At 57.7% G+C, this 25863-nt stretch overlaps 2 protein-coding genes across 3 annotated transcripts in view; one reads left to right on the top strand and one right to left on the bottom strand.

Annotated features, from left to right (window-relative positions):
* Positions 1-25863, bottom strand: part of NDUFS5 (NADH:ubiquinone oxidoreductase subunit S5) — a 95241-nt gene that overhangs the window by 16600 nt on the left and 52778 nt on the right. The gene's annotated exons all lie outside the window — the stretch shown is intronic.
* On the top strand, positions 1407-25760 carry RNF19B (ring finger protein 19B). Of its 2 annotated transcripts, XM_083810009.1 has the most exons (10): positions 1407-1794; positions 14085-14783; positions 19470-19675; positions 21328-21472; positions 21888-22050; positions 22693-22807; positions 22952-23092; positions 23401-23608; positions 24390-24521; positions 25009-25760. In XM_083810009.1, exons 2-10 carry the CDS (start codon positions 14188-14190, stop codon positions 25472-25474), a joined length of 2172 nt encoding a protein of 723 aa, XP_083666135.1. In that variant the 5' UTR covers positions 1407-1794; positions 14085-14187; the 3' UTR covers positions 25475-25760. The 2 variants fall into 2 exon arrangements, with proteins under 2 accessions (XP_083666135.1, XP_083666134.1); XM_083810008.1 differs by lacking the exon at positions 1407-1794 and having other exon boundaries at positions 14069-14783.

Here is a 25863-nt window from a genome sequence, read left to right as displayed (position 1 = left end):
CCAGAGGAAGGCTCTGATGTGATGAGTCCTTGATTTCTGCAGTGCCCTTTGGTACCCCAGCTGGAGCCCTGCTTGTGTCTGGGGCTTTGATTCAGGCCCTGTGGACAGACAGAGGCTGCGTGTGCCTGCTTCCTCCAGAAGAGGCCGGCTCCTTCGGCATAATTGGGTGCTCGCTCCTCCGCCATGCAGTCTCCCCATGCCCTGGTGGTTTTATTACATCTCTACCTCTGATTAGCATTTTCCCTCTTTTGAAGGCAAGCTTGTGACTCTGGCATTGGTGGTGGTGTTCCCTCACTGCTTTTGATGATGGATGTTTAACTATGCTCTTCCTCCTTGTTTGGGATTCTGTCCTCTCCCCGCTTGCCTACTGCTGTTCTAAAACCTGTTCTGCCTGCTCCTCCCGGCTTTCTAGTACGTGCTGTGGAAAATTCTTGGCTCCTCCGAGCTGGGCTGCTTCTGTTTGATCCTCAGCTTACCCAAATGTGAGGCACAAAACGCGGTGTTGGGGTGCTGGGGGGAGGCTGCTCAGCTCCCGCGAGCCGTGTCCTCGGTAGCTGGATCTGTTCCGTGACCCGGCTCTGTCGTGCTGACCTTGAATGTTTTCCACAGTGTGTGATGCGCTGCAGGTGCTGTAAATTCCTTCTGTTCAACGATTCCACTCCAGCAAGCTGCTTATCAGGCACTCTTTTGAAAACTATGTTCATATTTCATACAGCCAATTATTCAGCAACTATAAAAGGGGAAAAATCCTATTTATAGCACAAGGACCGGCATCAAATAGGACACTGAATTCTCGCTGGTAGAGGAAGTGACCTGTTCTCTAATGCAGCAATATTTCTGCTGAAAAGAAACAGCATCTCGCGTGGGGGAAGGGAGGAGAGGCCCTGGGCCATCTCTTTACATTAAAGATGTGCTGCAGTCCTAAAAATCTATTATCTGCCCTTCTCCCTTCCTGATGAAACTATCTGTGAGAGACACCGCAGCAAAGCCTTTCGCTGTGGGTTTGTGGTTAGTAAGAAGGAGTTTGGCTCCCCAGGGGCTCGGCTGGAGCCAGTCTTAGGTCGGTGATCGATATCTGGTCCCTGGCCTCAACCTGGGGGGGAGGACGAGTCCCTGCAAGGGCGCCTGCTATGGGCAAGTAGCCCAAATCCCTGCTGGGGCAGGGGCTGCGTGGGGGGTGGCACAGCACGGACCTGTGCACGGCCCTGTTACAGAAAGAGCATGGGGTTGGGGAACAAAACGTGAACAGGGAAGGGTGTGGGATGGGGTGGGATGGGATGGATCTGTGCAGCTCTGCGTGGAGAACAAGGGTGACTGCCGGGGAGAATGGCACAGGGGAATAAGGGTAACTGCTGGGGAGAAGGGCGCTGGGGAACAAGGGTGACTGCTGGGGAGAAGGGCACCCCCTGGTTCTCTGAGCCTGCCACCCGTGACCATCTCTGCTCTGCCTCCCCTCGGCACAGAGAGCCGGCTTCTCCTGGCATCGCTGCCCTTCGCCCACCGCACCTCCTGCTCTCGCCCCGTCCTTCCGCGGTGCCCGGCCCTCCCGGGGGGCTGCAGCGGGTGGTACGGAGCGGGCCCCCCCGGGAGGTGGAGGACCAGAGGATGGGATTCCCCCTCCTGTTGCTGTGGCAACCGTTGCGAAGGGCAGCATGGTGCCAGGAGCGGTGCGGTGCGGTGCGATGGGCGGCGTGCTGGGGCGGCTGCGCTGACATCACGGGGAGGTGGCGCGGGAGGGAGAGCGGGGAGACTGCGGAGGGACGGGAGCTGCTGCGGGAGGGGGCTCCAGGCGAGGTAAGAGACCCCCACGGCGGCGGGGCAGGGGGGGGCTCCTTGGGTGGCTGCGGGCTGCGAGCCTGCCTCGGCATCCTGCTGGCTCTGTGCTGGTGCGGGGTGGCCCTTGGGCAGCGGCGGTGTCATACAATGCCCTAAACCTGGCACGGCAGGGCTTGGGTTTTAGGGACGCGGTCAGAGCCTGGCTGCCTGGTGCAGAAGCTGCAAGTGCATCCCGCCAGGACAGCAGCGTGTGCGCTACAGACTGTGCTGGGAAAAGATGGGTGTATGTGAACCCCCGGCGTGGGCTAAAGGGACCGCGGAGCAGCCCTAGTCTCTCTGGGGAAGGGGACCAGCGTTCCCTCTTGGGACTGAAATAGAAATCTTTGATGAAATGAATCAGAAGTTTGGAGACCCAGTCTCCTTGGGCTGCGTTGAGCTAACAGGAGGCTGCAAGCAGAGCTGCTGCACTGGAACCAAGCCCAGTACCGTGCACTGAACTACACATCTCCGGCAGCCCCGACGCTTACCCTGCCTCTGCAGGAAGCAATAGATCTGGGGAAGGCAGCCAGGTATGCATTTATTGCTGGGAGCTCTTTGGACGGGGATCCGCAGACCTGGAAGGCAAAGTAACAAAGTCCTTGAAGTGCTCCGGATGGCGTGCCGCCTTTTAGCGTAACAGTTGCATAACGGGATGAATCTGCTAGGAGAGGGAACGAGGGGTGACAGTCACCTCTGTGCCCTGCAGCATCCCAGTGGCACCTGCATGCTGGGCTGGCTCGCGGCCCGGGGTGAATTTCATCTCTTTCTAATCCAAAAGCTGGGTTTGTTCTTTAATGCCTGGGAAAGCCGGTGGTTTTACAGCTCTGGTTCCGAGGCAGAGGGGTGTATGGACTCTACCCCTTGCAAGCTGGATGGGCTGGGCTGGCCTTTGCCTGTCAGGACCCACAGTGTGCCTCTGACTGAGCAAAGTACACCTGGCGTTAAAAGCCCGGAGCTGGCAACCCCCTGCGGGTGTCAGAAAGCAGTACTGGGGCGGAGATGGAGGAGGCACGGAGCAGCACCTTGGGGGAGCTGAAGAAACCTTGTTTGAAATCAAGGAGCAGGGAGGAGTCGATGCCCCTGTCACAACCATTTCATGGAAATAACTCTCACACTTCCCATGTTTGTGGAATCACAAGAAGGCGTCATTTAAAGGGCTGGGGAAAGCAGCGGGGCCATGGAGAAATGCAGTCGGGAATGCCTGAATGTACCCGAGAGCGCAGAACTGTAACAAGCAGCGTAAATACGCCTCGATTAGTGGAGGCTGTCGCTGTGAGATGCACGATCCTCCTCCGTGAAGGCACAGATGCGGGGTCGGTATGGAGCACTTGGGAGTGGCCCGGGGTGGCCGTGCTGCTGCTTGTTTTATGGTAACTCTGCAAAAAGCAACAGCTTGTGCTGCTGGGTGGGAAGTCCGTGGCAGCGCGGCGTTGGAGGCTTGGAGGCTTTTGCAGCAGGCTGGCGGAGGGGAGGCTGCGGGGCTGTCCCTCGCCGGCTGCGTTTCACGCCTCTGACGTGGGCAGGCAGGGGAGGAGAGGCTCTGCCGGCAGCTTCCAGTGCTGCTCAGGGCTGGTGGCGTGGGGACCCAGCTCGGGATGGCCCCAAGCACTCCCAAATGGGACCCTGCTGGGCACGGGTGCGGTGTGGGAAGGGTTAGCCCTGCCTTTCTGCAATGGTCCCCGAGGTAGCTGCTGGCCACACAGAACCATGGGCACTGCTACGGCTGCTCCTAAGCCACGCTTCACCTCGATGTATTAAGGATGTTCAAAACGCAGTGGGGGGAACGGCACCAGAACCCCTCCGAGCAGAAAGCCCTGGTCAGCCCTCCCGGCCCTTCGCCTTCCCGCTGTCCTTCCTGCTCGCCCTATAAGCTGCCCCCACTGCACGGGGGGGCTGTGCACATCACAGCCTGACAGCTGCACACCAGCCAAGTGCCTGTAACGTGCTCCTAGGGCCTTCATGATCCTCTCCCGCAGCTGTGCTGCATTCCCGAGTGCTTGGTCCCTACCACGGGCTATGGCTGCTGGGCCCCAGACCTCTTTGTGGCGCCTCTTGTGCCCTTTGGCTGGGAGGAAGAAGGGCAGGTATCCTCACCTCCCCAGAATACGATAAATGGATGTGCTGGGAGCTTGTTCTCTGCCGGCCGGCAACGTGCCCTCTGTTTAAAGACGGCTGTGGGCCCGCAGAGGCCTGGGGCACCAGGAGGAGCTGCCCTTGTGCCAGGGTCCAGAGAGGGCCCTGGGAGCTGAGCCAGGTCCCGTCGGATGTTTTAATCCTTCCTGTCCCACAGGCTCTCTTGGCCAGGACTCCGCTGCAGTGACTGTTTTCCACTTCCTTTGCCAGGGGCACACGCAGGCACTCAGAGGCACCAGCCCTGTGTTTGCTTTCATCCTTCCCTGGTGCCTCTGACAGGGCAGGCCGCGCTGCCGCCGCACCTGGGATCACGGGGTGCTGTGTGCCCGCTGCTGCCCTGCCATCCCTGCGTTCGTCTCCCTGAGCCCAGGCTGGAATTTCCCTCTGCTGAGGTAGCCGTTTGTTCAATAGCTGAGGTTACTTGAGTAATCGATAGTTCCCTGTTTCCTAATGGCGATATTATCCTTCTGGCCAGAGCGGCGCTTCTATCTCTGTTATAAAGCCGGCCTTCAGCCTCAGCTCTAGGGGAAATTTAGGTGCACTTTCACTCTACCTGCACGGGACTCCCCTGCTCCTTTTCTTTCCTACTGCCAGCATCATTTTCTGTCTGTGTAACTAACTGAGAAGGGCCAGCAGCACACAGAGAAATTGCCAAAGCCAATTGACTCCCATCAGTCTCAGCCCCTCTTTTGGCTCTGCCCTGTTCGCTGTGCTTACTTCTCCAAGGAGGGCGATGAGGACAGAGTCAATAGTATTCCCATGGCCGAGAGCACTGCTGATATAAAAAATCCCAATCCGCAGGCTCCAGGAGGACTTGCTTCATCTGCTGCCAACAGAACATAAACTTTCCATCACACGGCAGGACCAGGGCAGGGCAAGACCAAGCAGACAAGGTGCCCATAGTGAGGCTCCAGAGCTGCAAATAAACCGTCCCTGCAAACAGGCGAAGGCTGCGGCTCCCTGGAGCTGGATCTCCACTGGTTCCACACCAGGTGGCAGAAGGCCGGGCCGTGGCTCTGGGCTCCAGCTTCCTCTGACTGAAGGAGGCCACAGGATTCTCTCTGCTGCGCACTGTTAGTGCCTCTGCATATCTCCACTATTTCCAAACCAGAGAAGGTCACAGAGACCCAAGAGAAACCCACTTCCCCTCTTCACTGGAACTCCTCTTTCTGCCTCACACATGCTTCTGTTGCCATCCCTCGCATGCCAGATGCAGGAACAAACACTGGGGTTTGGCAGGGCTCAAAGCCTTGGCTTCTCGGATGGGAAAGAGGCGTTCTTGGTCCGCAGCCCAGAGACAGGGCTCTGCTCCCCGTCCACTGCCAGGTTCTCCAGCTGCAGTTTTGGTGCTCGTCCCATGCTGACAGCACTGTTCCTACATGCCTGGGGATGGGCAGCACCCCTGGGTGCCGGGCTGTGAACCCTGCAGGAAACCCAAGGTGGGTGGGAGGGAAGAGCCAGGGCAGGAGCCAGCGCGACGTGAACGCCAGCACGCTGCTGCGGCTGAGCTGAATGTCACGGTGGGAAGGGCAGGAGTCAGCGCTGCCCTGAGAGGCTTTTCCCCAAATATGCATGACTGCAGGGGGGCAGGGAAAGGCGAAGGGGGGCCGTGTAAAGCCAGACTGCCTCCCCTTTGTTTAAAGAGGGCTGTTATTGCCAACAGTTGCCCGCCGAGAGACTGCTGGGCTCGTGCTGGAGAGGGATCCTGTAACTCAGAGGCAGCTGGGAGGCGCTTGGCAGCCCCCCCTGCTTCAGTGGCAGGCGCTGGGCTTTTCCTAGCGCTCAGGGGAGCTGGGATGGCAGCCTGCATCAGAGAGGCCAGGCCCGGACATAGCTGCTGCCTCCCTGTGAGAAGGATGCTGTGGAGCAACAAAAAGCAGGGCCTTGTTCCTGAGGAGCACCTCGGGTCTCGGCGCACCCTGACCACCCCATGAACCCCCTGCTCACTTCTCTGCTGTGCACAGCCCAGCCTCCTCAGGCAGAGTGGGGACCAGTCTACTTGAACACTGGCTAGGGCACCCCATGTTTGGGATCAGCCCTCGGAGGGCAGAGGGCTTATGGGGGTGGTGGAGGGATGGGGCTGGGAGCGGAGGCAGGAGAGGAGGAATTTCCTGGCTGCGCTCCGCGTGAAGCCCACGTGGGCCCTGCTTGAAGAGAAGTTGGAGAAAACGGGCTTGTGGTCATGGCATCAGGCCGGGAGAAGGAAGGGGAGGGTTGGTGGCAAACCTCAGCAGGACAAACCCCGTCCATGTTTCCCTGCCGGCCAGGAAGGCAGGACCAGGACGTGCCAACCTGCAGCCTCGTGCTGCGCAGGGCGACAGCAGAGAACGGCTCACGGGGCTGCAGGGAGCAGCTCCGCACTGAGCCAGGCTACAGGCCCTGACTGAGCCATTTTTGGTGAGAAGCTCATACATTTCCCACCTGGTTAGTGCTGGCTCAGCCCTCTGGAAAATGACACACGTTTTCCTGGCTGCGGGGCCAGAGGGCTGTGCCCTGCCCTGGCTGCCGACGGGAGGTGCTGCTGGCAGGGACCAGAACCGCTCCTTTCCCCCTTCTCACAGCTGTTACTGGTTATGAAAATGGGAACATTCCCCAGCCAGTTCTCGGCAGGAACTGCCCTTTCCAAGGCTGACCGCATGGGCTGTTTCTTCCTCTTCTCCACTCTTCACTGTCACAGATTCGGGTACGTTCTGGACCCAGCAAGGCGCTGCCCTTCCCGGCTCCCTCTCCTCACAAGCTCACAGGAGAGGCCCACAGCTGTAGCCTGCGAAGGGGCCATGTTTATTCCTTGGCCAATTCTCTCCCCAAAGCACTGGGAAAGAAATCAGAGACATCGGGATCTGTCTTGCTGGAGGGATTTACTCCACAAGCCGTCAGTCTGCAAGTGACTCCTGCTCCTGGCCCCAGCACTGTCCTCTCCCCGCAGCACGTGAGGAAGATCGCACCGGGCAGCAGAGCGGCCGGGATGCTGCCACGGCATCTGACTGGAAATTCATTATTTAATGTAATTCTGTATTTCTTGTCACAGCCTAGGCGAGTATCCACCGTATGGATAAGGAAGCACTGGGCAAAACTTAGTGAAGACAGGAGGGAGACAGCAGGACTCACTGCTAAAGGGAGCTGTGCAGATCCAACGCTTAGCAAGCTGCACAAAGGGGCCATCCGACCCAGCAGGTTGAGAGTTTCTCGGAAAGCCCAAATGGTGCAACTGCATTAATTCAGAAAGAGGTTTTCTGGCTAATGCCAAGGTCAGTCTGAGTAAGTCCTTCCACTCTCTGTTCCACTTTTGTTATGCCGTGAGGCAGGAAGCTGAAAACTCCCAGGCTGATTTTGGGAGCGGAGCAGGCGAACGCCCTGGTTCTGAGTAAGGCATGCAGGTTAGCACCAGGCCCCGCTGCGCTCACTTCCCTTCCTGACCCCTGACAGCACGCAGAGACAAAATTTCCTCGCTCTTTATTTCACAGCTCAGGGAAAATTTCTGCCTCCGGTGTTGAGCTAAATAAAAAGTTGGTAAATTCAGGAGGAAATGCTGCTTCATTAAGCAAGATGCTAACCTTTGGAATTGCTTTGAGTTTGTTGAGTCAAGTATAACCGGCTTGAAAATAATCTTGATGATTTTATGACCTTTAATAATGTCTGTACTTCTGTACCCAGACAAGGGTCACCAGAGTGCTTCAAGACATGACCAGATCCCCTTAGGAACCAGGGAAGAATTCTCTTCCCGTCTTTCCCTGTCCTCTTGTGATTGCCATTGCTCAGTTTCTGTAAAGCACAGGAATCACCCCAGGCCATCGCAGCGTGTCCTGGCGTGCTGAATATACTGCGTGGCCTGTTCCCATGAACCCCACTTTGGGGTACCCTAAACTTTGCCTCCTCTTGTTATCTGGGGGAAAGAAGCGCGAAACCTGTGTCCTCAGCAGCAGATGCAGGGTTTGAGCCTCGTTCTCCCAGACGGTCCTGAGGAGGTCTGGGGAGTTCGGGTCTCTCCCCATGATGGCAGCAACCTCCTGGCAAGTCAGGGAGTGTGGATGTGTCTCTTCGCATGCCAAGACAAAAACAGTCCCCTTACTTTTCCTATTTCCCTTTTACTGTCCCAAGCCCCAGCACAGGGCTGTGATGGTGGCGGGGGGCTCTCTGAGGGTGCTGTTTCACATCGACCTTCCCATGGCATTGCTGGAGGGAGGGGTCCAGGGAAGGAGAGGCCCCGTTGATGGGAGTCGTGTCCTTGTCCTCGGAAGTTCCGCTAAGGCTTTTCTCTTCCCAGATGTCAGCTGCTGGGGCTCAAACCTCCTTTGAAGCCAAGCAGCCCTAGAGACAGGCCTCCGACACCACCCGGCCATGACAGCAGGTCCCTGGTGCTCAGTGCACTGGGGCCTTCTCCCGTTAGCAGGTCACGGTGAGCTCTGGATTATGCCCAGGCAGCACGGACAGTGTAACATGCGAGCCCTGAAACTGCAGCGCTTGCTCCACTACGCTGCAAAATAGGTCGTGCATCAGCAAATGAAAAAGGACAGATGGTGTCTGCTAATACAGCTTAGTTTATGGCCTGCAGGATTAACTCACTAGTTGTCGTGCCTGCAGAAAATAGGAAATGGGTGGGTTGGGTGGAGGAAACATGGTGTGCCCAGCCCTGCCTGTGTTTGTAGGGTTCACCAGCTGGAAAGGATGTCAGAGATGCTGTGGGGTTTTGAGATGCTGCTGAAGGGCTGCCAGCATCTCTTTGGGGGTCTGGGCACTAGAGCCAGCACCTTGTACCAAGCTTTCCCATCCAGCTCCAGTTCCCGCACTCCCACTGCAAAGGTCAGCGCTGTAAGGGGAAAGATGCTGAGCTGTGCAGGGACCCCCAGCAGAGACGGGGACAGCATCTGCGGTCTGTGCACCGACAACAACTCTGCAGGAGAAGCCCACAGCTTCCTGCCCTGCACCGGCTGGGGACAGACTCCAGTTCAGCCTTTTGAACTCCCGAGCACCCACGTGTCTGCAGGAGCGAGACAGAAAGCTGAGGCAGAAGCCTCAGGTCTTTTCAATGCCTTCTCTGTGACACACTGTTCTCCTTTCCTGGAAATCAGGCCAATGCCTCAGTCTGTGCTCACTGCAGAAGTCAAGCCCCGTGCCAGCACTGTAACTTCTCTGCATCTGCTGTCTGAGGGCAGAACAACCCCCCCCAGTCCCCTACAAATTGTCCTCCCGAAGGTTTCACCTTGATTCTCACTGCCTCTAATGTGGCCAGATTTGCTCACATCCCACAAGATGTCGAGCACCCCAAAAACCAGCTGCCATCGGGGAGAGAGGAGAGCCCCCAGAGCCAGCACCGGGCTCCTGCCCCGCCGTGTCCCTCGGTGTCCCCACCGAGTGCCAGCCACTGCCACCAGCACCGTGAGCCCCGACGGGCAGCTGCCTCCCGCTGCCAGAGGCGTTTGTCACCCCCACCTTCTCCTAACCACAACCAGCTGTCACAGGCGCTGGGGTTTTCTCCAGTGACTAATTTGCCTGTGTTTATGCCAACACCAAACACATAATTGTCTGTTTAACAGCTCGGGTGAGGAGGGAGTCTGGCTGCTTCCTTGTATTGTAGGGATCAGACCAGCACTCTCCTGATGGCAGCACCCTACTGAGCTAAACCTTCTCAGCTGTAAATCCCGTATCATTAGGGATAGCAGGTCACCAGGAAGAGTGAATTGAGAGCAGGGATCATTGTCACTTCCATCCCCGAATCTGTGCAGTGAGTGTGCAGGACGGCAGGTATATAAACAAATCAGAACAGCCTGTGCTTTTATTACAAAAGGAAATGCTTCTTTTGTGGAGGTGAAAAGCATGTCAGATTACTATTATAAGCAGTTGCTTAACGCTCCCACCTTTACGTCACTGCTGAAGTAATCGGGAGTTATCTCTCTGCCCTTGCTCGGGCTCTCCTTTCAGGGCAGCACACCCAGAGCAGGGCCATGCCCATGGCCCAGCTGCCCGGCTGAGCCCTGGGGGGGACAGGATGGTGGGCTACACAGGCACTTGAGCCTCCAAGCTCTTCCCCCTCACAATCTCCCCACCTCCCACCGCTTTTATCAGCTGCTGACAAGCCTTGCCATGTGCGTAGGCGGCTCCCAAGCTCACAGGATGATTCCCCACTCCCCCCCTCCACCCGTAAGAGCGTTCGGGATTTCGAGGAGGGGGAGCACGCCGCTCCTCCGTCTGCAAGCCCGGTCTGCAAGAGACGCGCGATGCTTTCACAGCACTCCATGTGGCGACTCTCTCCCGGGATTTCACATGACAGCATCTTCCAGGGAAAGCCACAGCAGGGAGAAGAACGTGGCTGTGCTCTGCGTGTGGGTGTTACGAGGGAGCAGAGTGGGATGGGGAGGTGGAGGGGAGAGGAGGTGCAACTGCAGAGCAAACCAGAGCAATCCACTGGAAAAAGCCTTGAATTTCTGAACCCAGGGCTCCCGTCTCCTGCCTTTTGCTCTTCGTTTAAAAGAATGTCAGTCCTTGTTAAGTCCAGCAGGGACAAAGGGAATCAAGTAGAATCATCTCTTCCTTCTGTGAACACATCCCATGGGACCACAAGAGGCAAACAGAACATGAACTAACTAGATCAATCCAGAAAGTGTGTGCAGAGTTGCACTCTGGGGAGAGCCCTCCCCAGCCACTGGTGTCTTCCCTGGACAGAAATAAATGTCCGTTAATGACATCTCCATCTGAGAAATGATCAGAGTGCATTGTCATTACAAGCCAGTGGTTCCCCAGGGCTGTGCAGAAAATGACCCCAACAAGCCTCAGCTCTCGAGGACGCAGCTGCTACCTCGTGTATGCAAAGCGTCCGTCCCCGCAGGTCTCAAAGCCCTGGGTTAAGCCTCACTGAACCCCTCACGGACCAAGGCTGCTGCCCCTGCTCTGCACACTGGAGACCTGGGATGCCAGGAGGAGGGACAAGGGAGGCCCATGCTGTTCTCCTGGCAAAACAGTTCAGGGCAGGGGGCTGGGACGAGGTCCTCGCTGCACCGCTGAGAGGTCTAAAGCTATTTTTGTGCGACGTGGGTCCATCTGTCACTCTCACCTTTATCTCGGGCTGAGACGATGGCAGCCTCTCAGGTTTGTCTGCAGGGTGCCATGGCATGTCCCTGGCTGTGCCCCGTGACATGTCACCTGCAGTTTGGCATTGGGGAACCTCAGTGCATCCAGATCCCTTTAAAAGCCCTGGCTGTGCCGCCCCAGCAGGGTCGAAGGTCTCATCCTGCTCAGAGACCAGAGCTGAGTCACTCCAGAGACTCCCTGTCCAGCAACAAGGAAGAATTCCTCTGTTCCTGCTCCTGGTGTAAAGCCGTTCCCCTCCTTCCCCATCTCATCTCGGATGTGGCCATTTCAGAGAGCCGCAACATGAGCTGGATTTTCTCTAAACTCCATCTGCTCTGAAACGTGGCCTGCGACCTGTGAATAGCTGCCTGTCCCTGTTTGGGCAAAGAGGGAGAAAACCTGAGGAGACCGGTGTTCTTCTAGAGAAATGTCAGCTGCAGGAAGGGGTTCTCACATCAGTGCCAAAATGACCTGGAGGTTTCAGCCACCTTGAATCTCGGTGTGCCTTCAAACAGCTGCTTCAGACCCCTCCATGCCCTGCAGACAGGAGCAGCGGGCAGGTATTTACCAGCCCTGTGAGATCTGGTTAACCAGCAAAGGGGCTGCCAGGCGAAGCGGACGTGGCAGGAGCCGCCGTTTCTATTTCACCGGCTGCAAACCAAAGCCGGCGTGCCTGCCTGCCGGGCTCCACCGCAGCAACATTCCCGGCCAGGGCACCCCGCTGCCTCCATGCAAATGCTCCCAGTCTGAGAGCGGAGTTTCACAATCCCTTCCCGGCAGCCAGCCTCTGCTTTCACTCTCCGAATTACAGAGGGGAGTTTTCATTACATCACCAAGGGTTCTTCCTCCCTGAAGCCGGCGGCAGAGCAGTCACTCTGCTTTGCAGGGGCTTTTGGGCTGTGGGCGGTGAGGCAGTTCTCTGGAAAGCAGCAGCCCCGTGCCTCCCGCAGCAGGTCCAGCCCGGCTCAGCCTCCCCGCTGCTCCCGTCCAGGCGGTGACCGGCACTGGGCAGTGAGCGTTGGCTGCAGCCGGTGCCTGGACAAAGCATTCCCCGCACTGCTGCTGGAAGCCTTCCTGGGAGACACGGCGTTTTCAGGCAGCTTTAAAAGTCGCCTGTGCCAAATCCTGCTCTGATTGAAGCAGCAGGGTCGGAAGTCAGCAGTGTTCCAGCTTTCTGCCAGCGTAAGCAAGAGCAAATTTGCCTATCAGAGCTGGGATTTGTTCACTGGAGCGTTTGAATTCTCTCCCCCCCACTTTTTTTTTTTTTGTTTATTTTTTAATATGTCCCTCAGTCAAACAGTCAGGCTGGTGACAGTTTCCCTGCAGCCCCAGGGAGCGGCTAATCTGATCTCACTCCCAGCCCGGTGCCTTTCCAATCAGCCGCTCTTCTCCTTCCTGGCAGCCTGCTTCCGTGCGCGCCCTCCTTCCCAGCCCCACTCCGCCTGTTTTTTTTCGGTTTGAATCAAAACAAACTACCAGGTTCAAACTGCTCCTTAGTCACGAACACGCTGAGCGGGAGCCTCTGCTCCTGGCCAGGGCTATGGAAACTCCACGGAGAAACACCTCAAACCACAGAGAACTTGTTTTCAAGCAGGACCACAGCAGGGGCAGGGCGTTCAGGAGCCTATATCCACCGGCACCCTAAAAGCACTGAATTCCCTCAACCGTGTAAGGACTGGCAAAAGATCTGCACAGCTCAGGAGCAGGGAAGGCAGAGGATGGCACTGAAGTCAGCGTGAGCCCCCCCAGATCTCCCCTGGCCTCTCCCAGCCCCGTCTGTGTCACGATTCCTCATATAAGGGAATGAGGAGCCGTTTCTGCCCCGTCAGCACGTTGCGAGCTGATGCCTTTCCCAGGGACTCCAGATGGTTTTGCTCTCTGTCTGTTTGTGTCTGCACTACTGGTAATTCAGGCCTGTCTGACATTAGCTTTTGAGATGAAACCTTCCCACAATTAGTTACAGTCTGTGCTCTTGTGCTGCAAAGGACGCAGGGCTGAGCTGTCAGAGCGCTGTCTGGGAGACCCGTCCCACACACAAGTCCTGCCCAGGTTTCTCTATTTCAGTCAGGGGTGTGATTTTTCTAGTGAAATCATCAAACCAAGACAGTCTCTGCTACAGATGGGTAGCGACAGCCATTTAAAGACGTCTCATACCCAGCCTATCTCAGATAGAAGTAGGTGATTTCAATATCGCCTAGATTTACGCCGATGTAACACCTCTCCTTTCTTTCTCTGGCCTTCCTTTCCCACCAGCAAAGTGGGGAGAGGATCCTTGCACACGTCAGGGCTCCACATCAGAAGTGTCACAGAAACACTGAGCATCTTCACACACAACATGCTGATGTGACCTGGCAGCGTGGCAGGGACGGAGCTCGGTAACACGCGCTGCTCCGGGGCAGAGCGCTCCGCAGACACCCCTGCGGCACCACGGCCTCTCTCCGAGCAGAACTGCTTGGCTCTCTTGCTAAATTAGCTTGTTAATAACAGGGCTCCTGATCCCAGGCAGGAATTTAACACTCCAAGGCCAATCCTAAGTGCGGTGCAAAGCTTGCAGCTGGGCCAAAGCCACGCGTACTGTGGCAGGAACGCCAGAGCGTAGCAGAGGTGGGGGAGAGCTGACGGATCTCTGGGGAACATAAGCGCTAGAGAAGGACTCGGTTGCAGCAAGCAGCCTGGTGAAACCACTCAGTGAGGATGTACGGAAGGAAGAGAACTCATGGACAAAAGCACTGGGAAAGTAACAGGAGAGCTGAAGGGGCATTAGGAGGGAAGGAAGCTTCATCTGTGCACTCTTAAGCAGGAGACTGACTCCATCTGCACCTCCATCCTTCCACCCATCCATCCATCCACCCATCCGTCCATCCACCGGCCTGGGCACCTCCTGGGACCCATGGGTGCTGGGGGCGCTCGGAGCGGGGGGGGGAAACTCCCGCCTCGGGCCTGCCCGGGGCGCTGCCCAAAACCGAAATGGCGGCGGCGGCGACACGAGAGGGGCGGGGCGAGGCGAGCGGCGGGCGGGGCGGGGCGGGGCGGGGCGGCGCCCACTCGCCGCGGGGCCGCTGTCGTTGCAGCGCGGCGGAGGCAGCGCCCGGCGGGACGCGGCCCCGGCACCCGCGGAGCCTCGGAGCCCCCGGAACCCCCCGAACCTCGGACACCGCCGCCGCCGCCGCCGCCATGGGCTCCGAGCGGGACTCCGAGTCTCCGCGCTCCTCCTCCATCCACTCGGCCGCCGCCAAGTGCCCGAAGCCCGGCCGCCGCCGCCGCCTCTCCTTCCAGAGCGTCTTCTCCGCCGCCGCCGCCTCCGCCGCGGGCGGCCGCCGCCGCGCCAAGGCCGAGCAGCCGCCCGCCGCCGCCCCGCCGCCGCCGCCCCCCGCCGCTCCACCGGCCCCGCCGCCGCCGCCGCCCCCCCCGCCGCCGCCTCCCCCCCCGCCGCCCCCCGAGGAGCCGCCGGTGTGCGCGGAGGGGAGCGGCGAGGAGGAGCTGGAGTGCCCGCTGTGCCTGGTGCGGCAGCCGGCGGAGAACGCGCCGCGGCTGCTCTCGTGCCCGCACCGGTCGTGCGGGGCCTGCCTGCGGCAGTACCTGCGGATCGAGATCACCGAGTCCCGCGTCAACATCTGCTGCCCCGAGTGCAGCGAGCGCCTCAACCCCGCCGACATCCGCCGCCTGCTCCGCGACTCCCCGCACCTCGTCGCCAAGTACGAGGAGTTCATGCTGCGCCGCTGCCTCGCCGCCGACCCCGACTGCCGCTGGTGCCCGGCCCCCGACTGCGGGTGAGTGCCCGGGGGGGGGTCCTGGCCCCGCACGGGGTTGCTGGGGGGTATGGGGGGGGGAGCCCTGACCCCAAAGTGGGCTTTTGGGGTGTATGGGGGGGGGTCCTGACCCCGCAGGGGGCTGCTCTCCTCCGTGCTGGGGTGTCCAGCGGGGTCCCAGACCCCACAAGGGGTTGCCTCCCTCTGTGCTGGGGCATCAGGGGGGTGTCCTGACCATGCAGGGGGCTGCTGAAGCATCCAAGGGGGTCCCTGTTCCCACAGGGAGCTGATGGGGTGTTTGGGGGGGGGTTGGTGTCCCTGTTCCCACAGGGGGCTGCCCTTTCCGGCCTGGAGGGGGGCCTGCTGTCCCCTCTCTGGTGAGTGACTTGGAGAGGGGGTCCCTCTGCCCCACAGGGGGCTGCCCATCGGCCCTGGGGCAGCCCGGGGGCCTGCTGTCCTCATATGGGGCTGTCCCCTTCCGTGTGGGGCGGCCTGGGAGGGGTCTGCCGTCCCTGCTGGGTTCTGTCCCCTCTCTGCTGGGACAGCTCAGGGTGGGGGATTCCCTGTGTCCCCGTAGGGTGCTGACTGGGGACCCCAGGACAGCCTGGGGAGGTGGGCCCTGCTGTGGTGCTGCCTGTCCCCACCCGGCCCAGGGAGGGGCAGCCCCCCCCGCCGGTGCTGCGCTGCCACCAACGTGTGCTTCTGTTGACACGGAGTTCAATGAAAATCCCTAATTGCAGGCTTGCTTCGCTTGCCAGTCAGCAACCTGTTCGGGATAGTCAAAAGGTACCAAAACAATGCTCCATCCATCCACACTAAAATCCCAGGATTTGACCTTGGGGAGCGTGGAAATACAGACAAGCACGGCCCTTGTAATGGGACTTGGAGGGGGTTTTAGCTGAGCCATTGTTTCCCTGATTTAAAAGAAGGCTTTTTTCTGCACAAATGGGAAGCCTGGAGTTTCCCAGCCGCGTGTATCACCGCGAGCTGCAGCAGTCCTTGCACGGGGCACCCTGCGGTTTCCACGGGTGGGAAGAAGGAACTGTGAACGGTCACTTCTTTCCAGCGGGGACGTGAATGCATGGCACAGAGGAGTGATGTTGACTCATTACCATTGCCTAAGTGAGGAAACGTCTGTCTGTCCAGAAGACGGTCCACCCAGGCTTGATGACTGTACTCGTCTGCGTGTTGCTTTCATTTTCTCTTCTCTTTTCCTTTGGATGAACTCTGTTTAGTTTCTATTTACGTGTAAGGCAAAGCTGCCTGGAAAACGGCTTTTTTCAGGAAACTTAGAGAAGTGCTGCAAAGTTTGGCTAGAAGGCAGCGTGAGTTGCAGTTCTGGGAAGCGTGAACATGAAAGGAAAGTCTGACCTAGTAGTCAGAGTGGAAAGCGTGGTGGGAGGATCGTGAAAATTTAATCAGAGTGTTGTAATAACCTTCCTGTGCAAAGCAGTTAACCTGTCTCAGGTTACCCGTTTCGGGGCCCCTGAGCATTGCTGCATAAAGGCTCGTTTCTTCAGAGGGCAGTGGTAACAGCAGGCAGCGGTGCTGGGTTCTGGTGCGAAGTCAGGTGCTAAGTCTTGATGTTTCGGTGTCGCTGGGGACGAGACCGGGGACGTCGCGCAGGCTGTGCTGCCCGCAGAGGGAATGCCCCTGCTGTCTGCGCCGTCAGCTGGGTAGAGAAAACCCTGTTCCTGTTCACCAGCCTCAGCTTTTCGGCTGCTGTGGTGCCGCTCTGGGTTGCGGGTAGGTGTAAGCGCCCCATCTGTAGCTGAGGCTGCTTCGTTGGAAGGAACCGGCCCTGGCACGGCCTGCAGGGCGCTGCCTCTTCGAAAGGAGCCTGGCCTGATCCCCATCCAGCCATCGCTTCGGGGGTTTGGGCAGACCCACGTCACTTACAGCTCATCCGGTGGACAAGGACATCCTCGCTGGGAACACGGGACGTGGGCGTCTTCCCGTGAGCTGCCCGGCAGAAGCGAGGGGTGACCCCGGCTGCTGGGAACCCGGCAGCTCTCGTGGGTCGCTGCCCACCGGTGCCATCCATCGGCGCGTCGGGAGCACGCGAACAAAGGCTGTTGGAATCGGCCCTCCGGCGGCAGGAGGAATTAATCGCCCTATTCATTCTTCCTAGCAAGTGCGTTTCGTTGTGCTTATGTAAAGTCAGGCTATGAATTATTTACAGCGGGCTTTCCCGCGGCAGCAGCAGCGTGCGTGGGGCTGGGGGCACGGCGGTGCTGGGCGTTTTGGGGGGATGTCGCCCACCACCGGCTGTGGGAGCTGCGAGGCGGCGGCGGCAGACGAAGCCGTGGCGTGTGCACGCAGCGTCCTCTGCCTTCCACACCTACTGCAGGCTTTCGTAAAGGAACGAGCTCGGCTGTGCTGCTGCGGGAGGAGGAGGAGGACCGGCACAACACCGGAGCGTGTTGCCATGGGAACGCTGGCCAATTGATGCACCATCAGTCGCAATACCGATAATTTTCTATATTTGCAGCTTTTGGTGTCCCCCCCCCCCCCCCCCCACTGCAATCAGCTGGCGTTGCTCTCTGGTGTTTGTCACGCTGCATCTCCCCTAGAAGCTGGCGAGAACAAGAGGAGCTTTAAGCGAACCGGGCTGCGTGGGCTGAGCTCCTGAATGAGGCTGGAGGCAACTGGCGAGGCTCCGGCTCCTTGGAGGCCGGGGCTGGGAGTGGGGCTCTGCCCTCCCTTGGCCCGCTGGGGTCTCGGGCAGGCGCTCGCTGTCGTTGCTGCCGCTGCGAGGGGGAAAGTCAGAGTTTCCCTTTTCACCTCTGCCAGGGCCGAGCCAGGAAGCGGCCGTTGAACGAAGCGATGCGTCAGCGGTCAGGTGGAGATGGAGGCACGCGTTAGCGGCCCGGATCCTGCAGCGGCCACCCCCAGGCACATCGCTTCAATGGCTCCTTTCTAGTTGTCCTTGGGTTTGGAGCTGGGTTATTTCCTTCCCTCGCAGAAGAAAGCCGTGTAGCTGTTTTTCTCCGTGCAGCTGTGGGCTTGTTCTTGACGTCTGTCATTTCAGTTCTAGCAGTGAAATGTAAATGGCGAGGATTTTCTTTTCTCATAGGGGAGTTGCTCGAGTGTCTAGAAAAACCCTAAATCTCTAGTGAGGGGTTAATCTAGAGCACGAGGCTGCTTAATATATTACGCTGAGCTTTCCCAGCCTGCTGTTATGGTTTGAAATAGCAGTGTGTCACAACGCAGCTGGCCTGATGAGGCTTTATTTTTTGCCAGGGGTAGTTCTGTGGCTGCCTCGTGGTGGCAGGGTACGGATGCTTAGCGGGATTCTCCCTGGCCAAGATGCGTAGGAGTCGATGTGGGTCAGGTTGGCTGCCCCCCCCCCCCCGGCTGCCTGCATCCCTCCTCTCCGCCCGCTCCGGCCTCACGTGCGGGCACGTGGCCGCTGATGTGTGCGGGGACCCTGCCGTCGCGCCCCCCAGCCCGGCGCTCCACGCGGAGATGTTGTTTCTTGGGCGATTGTGTCGTACCCTGGCAGGGTGAAGCTGCTCGAACTCCCACGGGATATGAATCATTGTGGTATGACACATTCAGCGGTTCTCACGCTGCTGCCTCTGAGAAGAGGCAATACAACTCGAGCTACGCGAGCTCTAAATATAAAATCCTAAATAGGAGCTATTCTCCTCTGGCCACTAACGAAAACGCTGAGGATGATCAACGAAAATACCCTTTGGTATTTATACTGGTGTTGCAGAGCTGGAAGGCACTTCTGGAATTACTCTGTTCAGCCCCTCCAGTGGCAGCAGCCTCATCCTCACTGACTGTAAGTCAGCTCCTGTGTAGTGGAGCTGCTTCAGCTTCTGTGTGCACGCTTCCTCATGGAAACACCACGTTACTGTCAGAAAAAGTGAGCTGGTGGAGTACCCTGACTTCCCTCTCTTGTACATTCACTTGGTTTTACTCCAGTTTTGGTTTACTCCAGAAGCAGAGCGTTGTTCTTTGCCCTCTGTAAAAAAGGAAATTCTGAGGAGATCAACAGGGGCTTACTTCTTGAAATAGCTGCACGTTGAAACCCCGCTTGTTCCACTTTTTTTAGAGTCATCATTAGGTGATAAAGTGCCCAGTGAGGCTTCACCTTGCCTAGCCTCCTCTGGGCCATGTGCATACACCCGTGTGCCTGGCTGTCCCGAGGAGCTGGGGGGTGTGTTGTGTGTATTTGTGTGTGTGTTTGTGCATGTGCAGCCTGTGTGCAGCCACGCGTACAGAGCAGCAGGAGCCTGTGCTGGGAGCCTGCAGTGGCAGAAGGGGCAGGCTGGGCAGGGCACCTCTGATCCGTACGAGCGGACAGTGAGGACTGCCGCCGCTCACTGAGAGAACTCAGTATTGCCAGCTATCTGCCCCAAGTAACCTAATTAGCACTACTTAACTCCAGGCCCTGCAGTGCAAGGCACAGGACTGGTGAGAGCAGGAATTTGGAGCGCGGCTGCACTGCAGCGACCAGGAACACCGACCTGGCAGCAGTGGGCTGTCTGCCTGGGCTGGGCTGCCCCTGGAGTGGGGCTGCTGTGCGCCCCGGGCAAGGGAGGGGGGGCTGCTCGGCATAGCCCCGCAGCAGCCTGTTGGAGAAGGGCAGCGAGAGCCCCCCGTGCCACCCCCGGGCGCAATGACTTGGCCAGATCACAGGACTATCGCTTGATAACTTTGCCTCTTGCTAACTCGCCGGGTGTCTTCCTTCCCCAGCTACGCGGTTATTGCCTACGGCTGCGCCAGCTGCCCCAAGCTGACCTGCGAGAGGGACGGCTGCCAGACGGAGTTCTGCTATCACTGCAAGCAGATATGGCACCCCAACCAGACCTGCGACATGGCCCGCCAGCAAAGGGCGCAGACGCTCCGCGTACGGACCAAGCACACGTCGGGCCTCAGCTACGGACAGGAGTCTGGGCCGGGTATGGATCACACGTTGTAGGTTACTGGGTGCTGCGGTCGTGCCTGTGAAGCTGAGAAAGAGCCGCCGGTTGCGCAGAACTTCCTCCCCGAGGCGGTGGCAGTGCCCCGCGGGGAGCGCTGCTGTGTGCCGCAGCTGAGGGTCCCTGGCAGCCGTGGGTGAGAACAGCTGTGAGCCCGAGAGCCACTTCCCCTTCTCCTGGGTGTTAGAGCGAGCCCGGTGGGCTCCTGCAAGAAATTAGAACATGAAACGGGTCGGGGATAGGTGATGATGTGCCTCGGGTCCTTCCTCGGCACTGCAGCTCCCCTCTTCCGCCCCAGCCACGTTGTGGCCGTTTTGATCTCAGATGTTCTTGCTTCTCGCTGATCTAGATGTTGAACAAATAGGTGCTTTTTACTGTTGCAACTTGAAATTTGCCTGTTGCAATAGTAAGAAGTAGCATTAATGCCTAGCCCTGCGTGGGGAGCCTGACTGCGTGCACTGTTAGGTGCTCGTAATGTCACGTACAGGGGAAAAATGCCAGCCCGCAGACTCCTACTCTGCCTAGTAGGAGCTGCTACGTCCGCTGAGTTAGTGTTCATTAAAAATAACCGTGTTGACTCTGGAAGTGGGCAGTAAGGCCATTTCTTAAAGTCCCTCCCTCCCCTCAGACAAAACACTACTGTGCCTTGTGTGCCAGGAGTTAAAATGTTGATGCTCGTGCTGGAGCTGCCGTGAGCGGTTTGAGGTGGCTCAGCTGCATCTCAAGGCTCAGCGTGCCCAGTTAGAGGGCCCTGACAACCCACAGCTCGGATACCACCACAGCCTGCGGTACAAACCAGCAAGCGAAAACTGGTTTCTGAGCTTTTTTCGCCCTCCTAAAGGAGATCCCTGCCAGGAAGAGCTTAGCGCTTAGCCACTAAAAGGGAGATTCCTGAGACAGCGGTTTTTCCCCACCCCATTCTTGCTGGATTCAGTGCAGTGATTAATAAGGTGCGGGCCGGTCTCAGCAGCTGGATTTCATATTGTTGAGTGTCAGAGAGGCTGCCAGCAAAGCCCTGACCCGCTGCGCAGACAGCCGTTGCGTAACCACGATCAGATGATGCGTGACTTGAGGAGGAGATGAAGGACCCTCATCCTGCCCTGCCAGGAGCCGAGTGGGGCTGCGCAGCATCTGCCCCGCTCCGGCGTGCAGCTGCAGGCCCTGTTCCGCGCTGCCTGCTGTTGAAGGCCAGGTTCAGAATTTCTGATGCCTCGTTCTCTCGAATGCTCTGTTGTTCTTGGCCTGTGAATCACCTTAGTGGAGCAATTTAATAATGGTTCTGACTTACACTGTTGTCCTGGCTAGCACAGCACAGGTATGACTTGTTCCCAGCACTTAAGCATCTCCTGGAACGCATCCTGTGCCAGGCAAGAATAAGCTTTTAAAGCTCCTCTTGCTCCCAGTCCTTGCTGTCCGGGCAGATCACTTTGGTGGGCTTGGTCTCATCAGCGTTATCTTCTCGCCCTGACGATAAGCTAACAGCCCAGCCAGCTGGTTGTACCGTCCCCGCTTTGTGCTGCACGAGGGCGATCTGTCCGTGCAGAAAGCAAGGGCTCCCCCGCGCAGCGAGAGCCCCCCGTTGGCTCTTGGCAGCGCGGAGCCCGACTCAGTGCCCTGCTTCCTCCCCGCAGCGGACGACATCAAGCCGTGCCCACGCTGCAGCGCCTACATCATCAAGATGAACGACGGGAGCTGCAACCATATGACCTGCGCCGTGTGCGGCTGCGAGTTCTGCTGGCTCTGCATGAAGGAGATCTCGGACCTGCATTACCTCAGGTGGGGGCCAGAGCAGGGTGCGGGGCTCCCCTCAATGACAGGAGACGTTTGGCTGCGTGCTGCTCATCCTCTTGTGTCTACAGTCAGCAAAATTCTCTTCTTTCTGACCCAAAGATCTGAGCTTTCTTCCCACACTACAGCAGGGAGAGGTTCTTCCTCACCAAAAAAGAAAAATCTGCTCCTGATATGTTGCATTTGAGATCTCTTAGCATAGTGGACATTAAACATAGTCCTGGTGGTGCAATAGTCACCTTGAGGAGCAAATTAACCTTGATGGGGCGCGGGATCCTTTTTTGTGTTGTCTACCCACTTCCTAAGCTTTGGGTTTTGTTCATGTGGAAGTTGAATTTGGGGTTCTCAGGGATGCTTAGGAATTGCTGGGGTTTTAACGTCATTTTTTTTTCCTTCTATTAAGTCCCTCTGGCTGCACGTTCTGGGGCAAAAAGCCATGGAGTCGTAAAAAGAAGATTCTCTGGCAGCTGGGCACGCTGATCGGCGCTCCTGTAGGCATTTCCCTCATTGCTGGCATCGCCATTCCTGCTATGGTCATTGGCATCCCCGTGTACGTCGGGAGAAAGGTAAATGTGGCGAGCGTGAGGCTGGAGCTGAGGGATCCACGGCTCAGGGCGGTCTCTGACTCGGGGCATCCGACCAGCAACTGAGAGCTGATACGAAGGGCGGGTCTCCCCATAGAACCAGAATTCGGCTGTCTCTTCTAAACCCTGCCTTATCTTCTGGGCTTTGTGTGGCGAGAGGAGGATGGGGGCTGATAGCCCTTCAGGCTGAAGTCCTCTCAAGGCGTGTTGTGTCGCTGTTGTGCCTCTACCCTGAACTGGGAAGGGAAACCTGGCCTCTTTTGTCACTTCCTATGGCAGGGGCCTCTGTGGGACAGTGACAGGCTCTGAGCAGCACGCGGGCATAGGTCACTGTGCATTTTGATGCTGCTGGGGGTCTCCAGCTGCCCCAACCTATGTTGTGCTCTTGTGCCTCTGTGCCGGTAAAGAGGCGTTGAGAAGGAGGAAATGGTGTCAGCACTGGATTTGTAGCTTCTTCTTTTTCTTGAACGCAGACCCACCTGCAAGATCTGATCTGTGAGATCTGTGGTCACGATGGGGCTCTTTCAGGGCTAATGCAGCTGTAAAAGCACAGACTTATGGATGTCTTCTGGCTGTTGCTTATGGCCTGGTGCTGTTCTCACCTGGTGCTTCTCCTTCCCTCAGATCCACAGCAGGTATGAGGGAAAGAAAACGTCTAAGCACAAGAGGAATTTGGCCATCACCGGTGGGGTCACGCTGTCTGTCATTGCCTCTCCGGTCATCGCTGCTGTCAGTGTTGGTAAGTGGGCACCGTCCATTTCCCATGGTGTGCAAAGCTGTGTAAATCAACACAACTGAGAGTCCCTACCCCAAAGGTCCTTTCTGTCTGCCTAGCCCAGCTCGGCCTTAAGCCCCTCTTAACTCAGCACATCCTCGTGTGCAGGTATCGGAGTCCCCATCATGCTGGCTTACGTCTACGGGGTGGTGCCGATCTCGCTGTGCCGAGGTGGTGGCTGTGGAGTTAGCACCGCCAACGGGAAGGGCGTGAAAATAGAGTTTGATGAAGATGATGGACCAATCACAGGTACTGCGATAAGCGGGGAAGGGAATGAGGAAAGGCCCTGCCACTGCCTCTTGTAATAAGGTGGGTGTAAATGGTGGGGGCCTTAGTATTTCCCAAATCTGAGCATCTTGGGTTTGGCTAGGAGGAGTTACTTGCTGATCAGCTGCATAGCTCCAAGCCAAATCTCAGCCCTTCCTTGCCCTGGTAGAGGCACGGAGGCTGGCTGAGGCGAGAAGCACGCTCCTGGTGTCCGACCCTCAGCCCTGCCACCACCATCATATCTGGCTGGTGCCCTTGCTGACCGGTTCCCATGCTGTTCTCCTCCTCAGTGGCTGATGCCTGGCGAGCCCTGAAGAACCCCAGCATCGGTGAAAGCAGCATCGAGGGGCTGACCAGCGTGCTCAGCACCAGCGGGAGCCCCACGGATGGGCTCAGCGTGATGCAGGGCAACTACAGCGAGACGGCCAGCTTCGCCGCCCTCTCGGGCGGTACCCTGAGCGGCGGTGTCCTCTCGGGAGGCAAGGGCAAGTACAGCAGGTAAATGGGCTGGTGGGCATGGCAAGAAAGGGGTGAAGGCTCCCGGGGCCTGTGCTGGCTGAGCAGGCTTAGCTTGGGGCTCTGTCTGGGGCTGAGTGGCCCTCTGTGTGCTTGGCAGTCATGTCCTGGTATTTTTACTTCTTGGTCTGTGGTGGAATAACCAGTCCCAGCAGACCAGGCTACTTCTGCCGCTGCTGTTAGGCTGGTTCTTGCAAGGAGGACAAAAGCTAGAGAAACAAGTTTCTGTCCCTTCTGAGCTCCGTGAAACTGGAGAGCTGATGCTTTGGGTTAATTGGAAAGAGCGCAGAGGTGCCTGCATGGCCCACTTAGAGATCCTCCGGTGCTCTGATCCCAGCCTAGAGGTTTGGGAGCCTCCTGTTCCAGGCAGGGCTGCTGCTTTCCAAGTCAGAAGGTTACACCACAGTTTTCTTCTTAAACTTGCCTGTGAGTCAGTCTGCAGGGTAATTAGAGACACGTGTTGATATGGCAGCCAGCATATAATCATGGCTCTGTGCTAGATCTGTGGAAATCTGTTCTTCGCAGGAATTGCATGAGTCATGGACATAAACACAACTTCACCTTCGTCATGGAAAACAGAATGGGTTTACCTAAATCGAGCCAAAAATGAGATTGAGAGGAACCCCTGGGGTTAAACTCCCTTGTGCCAAGCTAGGCCAGCACAGACGGCCTCTTGCTTTCTCGTGGCGGAGGCTGTTTGGTGCCACTCGGGGACCCTCTGAGGCATTTCTGAGGAATCCTCTTTTTTTTTTTTTTCCTGCAGGCTGGAAGTGCAGGCAGATGTCCAGAAGGAGATTTTCCCGAAGGACTCGGTCAGTTTGGGGGCTATCAGTGACAACGCCAGCACTCGGGCCATGGCCGGTTCCATCATCAGCTCCTACAACCCCCAGGACAGGTAGGAGGACGTGTGATGGTGAGAAGAGTGTTGGTTGTGGGTGTCCTGGAAAAATCCAAGCTCTGCGAGGTGCTGCAGGTGCCAGGCTGGCTGTGGGCGCTCCAGCTCTCGCAGCTGGCAGGAGGGTTGATCTTTTATTCGGGCAGGAGGAGGACCGGGGGTGTTTGGGAGCAGCCTCTCTGTGCACTGTGGAGGCTGAGGAGGGGATCTGCAGCCCAGGACTCTCAGGGCCTGTTCCTGGTGCCCTCAGGGTCTCCAGTGCTTCCCTGCTTCATTTCCTGACTCTCAGCCTGGGGGGACCTCGGCTGCCATTCGGAGGAACTCGAGGAGAGCAGTGGGTGCTGTTGTGTCCCAGATGCCATGGGGTGATGAGCAGCATCTTGCTCCTGCCTGGGCAGTGTGGTCCTCCTGGCCCAGTGAGGCGGTGACCCAGGCTGCGGCCAAAACCAGCAACTGTGCAGTAACACGGGGGTGCTTGTTTCTGCAGGGAGTGCAATAACATGGAGATCCAGGTGGACATCGAAGCCAAGCCCAGTCACTACCAGCTGGCCAGCGGCAGCAGTACGGAGGACTCTCTGCACGTCCACACCCAAATGGCAGAGAATGAGGAAGAGGAGGAGGAGGAAGAGGACGGTGAGCAGGAGCAGATGTGCAAACACCAAAGCTGTGAGCAAAAGGACTGCGTTGCCAGCAAAACCTGGGACATCACCCTGGCCCAGCCTGAGAGCATACGGAGCGACCTGGAGAGCTCTGACAGCCAGTCGGACGATGTGCCAGACATTACCTCAGACGAGTGCGACTCCCCCCACTCTCAGACTGCAGCAGCCTGCCCGCAGACCCCCAAAGCTAGAGGTGCCGAGAGCCCAAGTGCCCACCTGAGCCACTGTGCCCAAGCCGAGGGGTGCAGGCTGGACGAAATAGTCAAACTGGAGTGCATCGAAGCCAGAGTATGAAGCGGCCTCCTGCTGAAAAGCACACTCGTTGTCATTGCATCTTTGGGGCAGGGTTGTGTCCGTGTTGGCTTCTGTTTGCAATTCTTCAGCTGGCTCCCTGGCCTCGCCTCAGGGAGTCGTCGTTTCTTACGTGACAAAAAAGAAAAGGAAAAAACAATCCCCCACCCTCTTTTTGTTTTAATTTATTGGTTCAGGCTCTGTGAGGTGTGTAAGAGTGTAAATATGTATGTGTCTGTATGTCTGCAACCATCCTAAAGGACTATTTGAATAAAGACTCTGGATGTCATTTGACTCGCATCCAGCTCATCCTTTCCACGGGTGTACGGTGAAATCCTCTCCTTGGTGGCTGCCTTTGGACTGTCTGTGAATGCCGCCCTAGTCCCAGGCCT

Source organism: Anser anser (assembly GCF_964211835.1).
Source record: "Anser anser genome assembly, chromosome: 24".
In the NCBI taxonomy this organism is placed as follows: domain Eukaryota; kingdom Metazoa; phylum Chordata; class Aves; order Anseriformes; family Anatidae; genus Anser; species Anser anser.
This window is presented reverse-complemented; position numbering and strand designations above follow the sequence as displayed.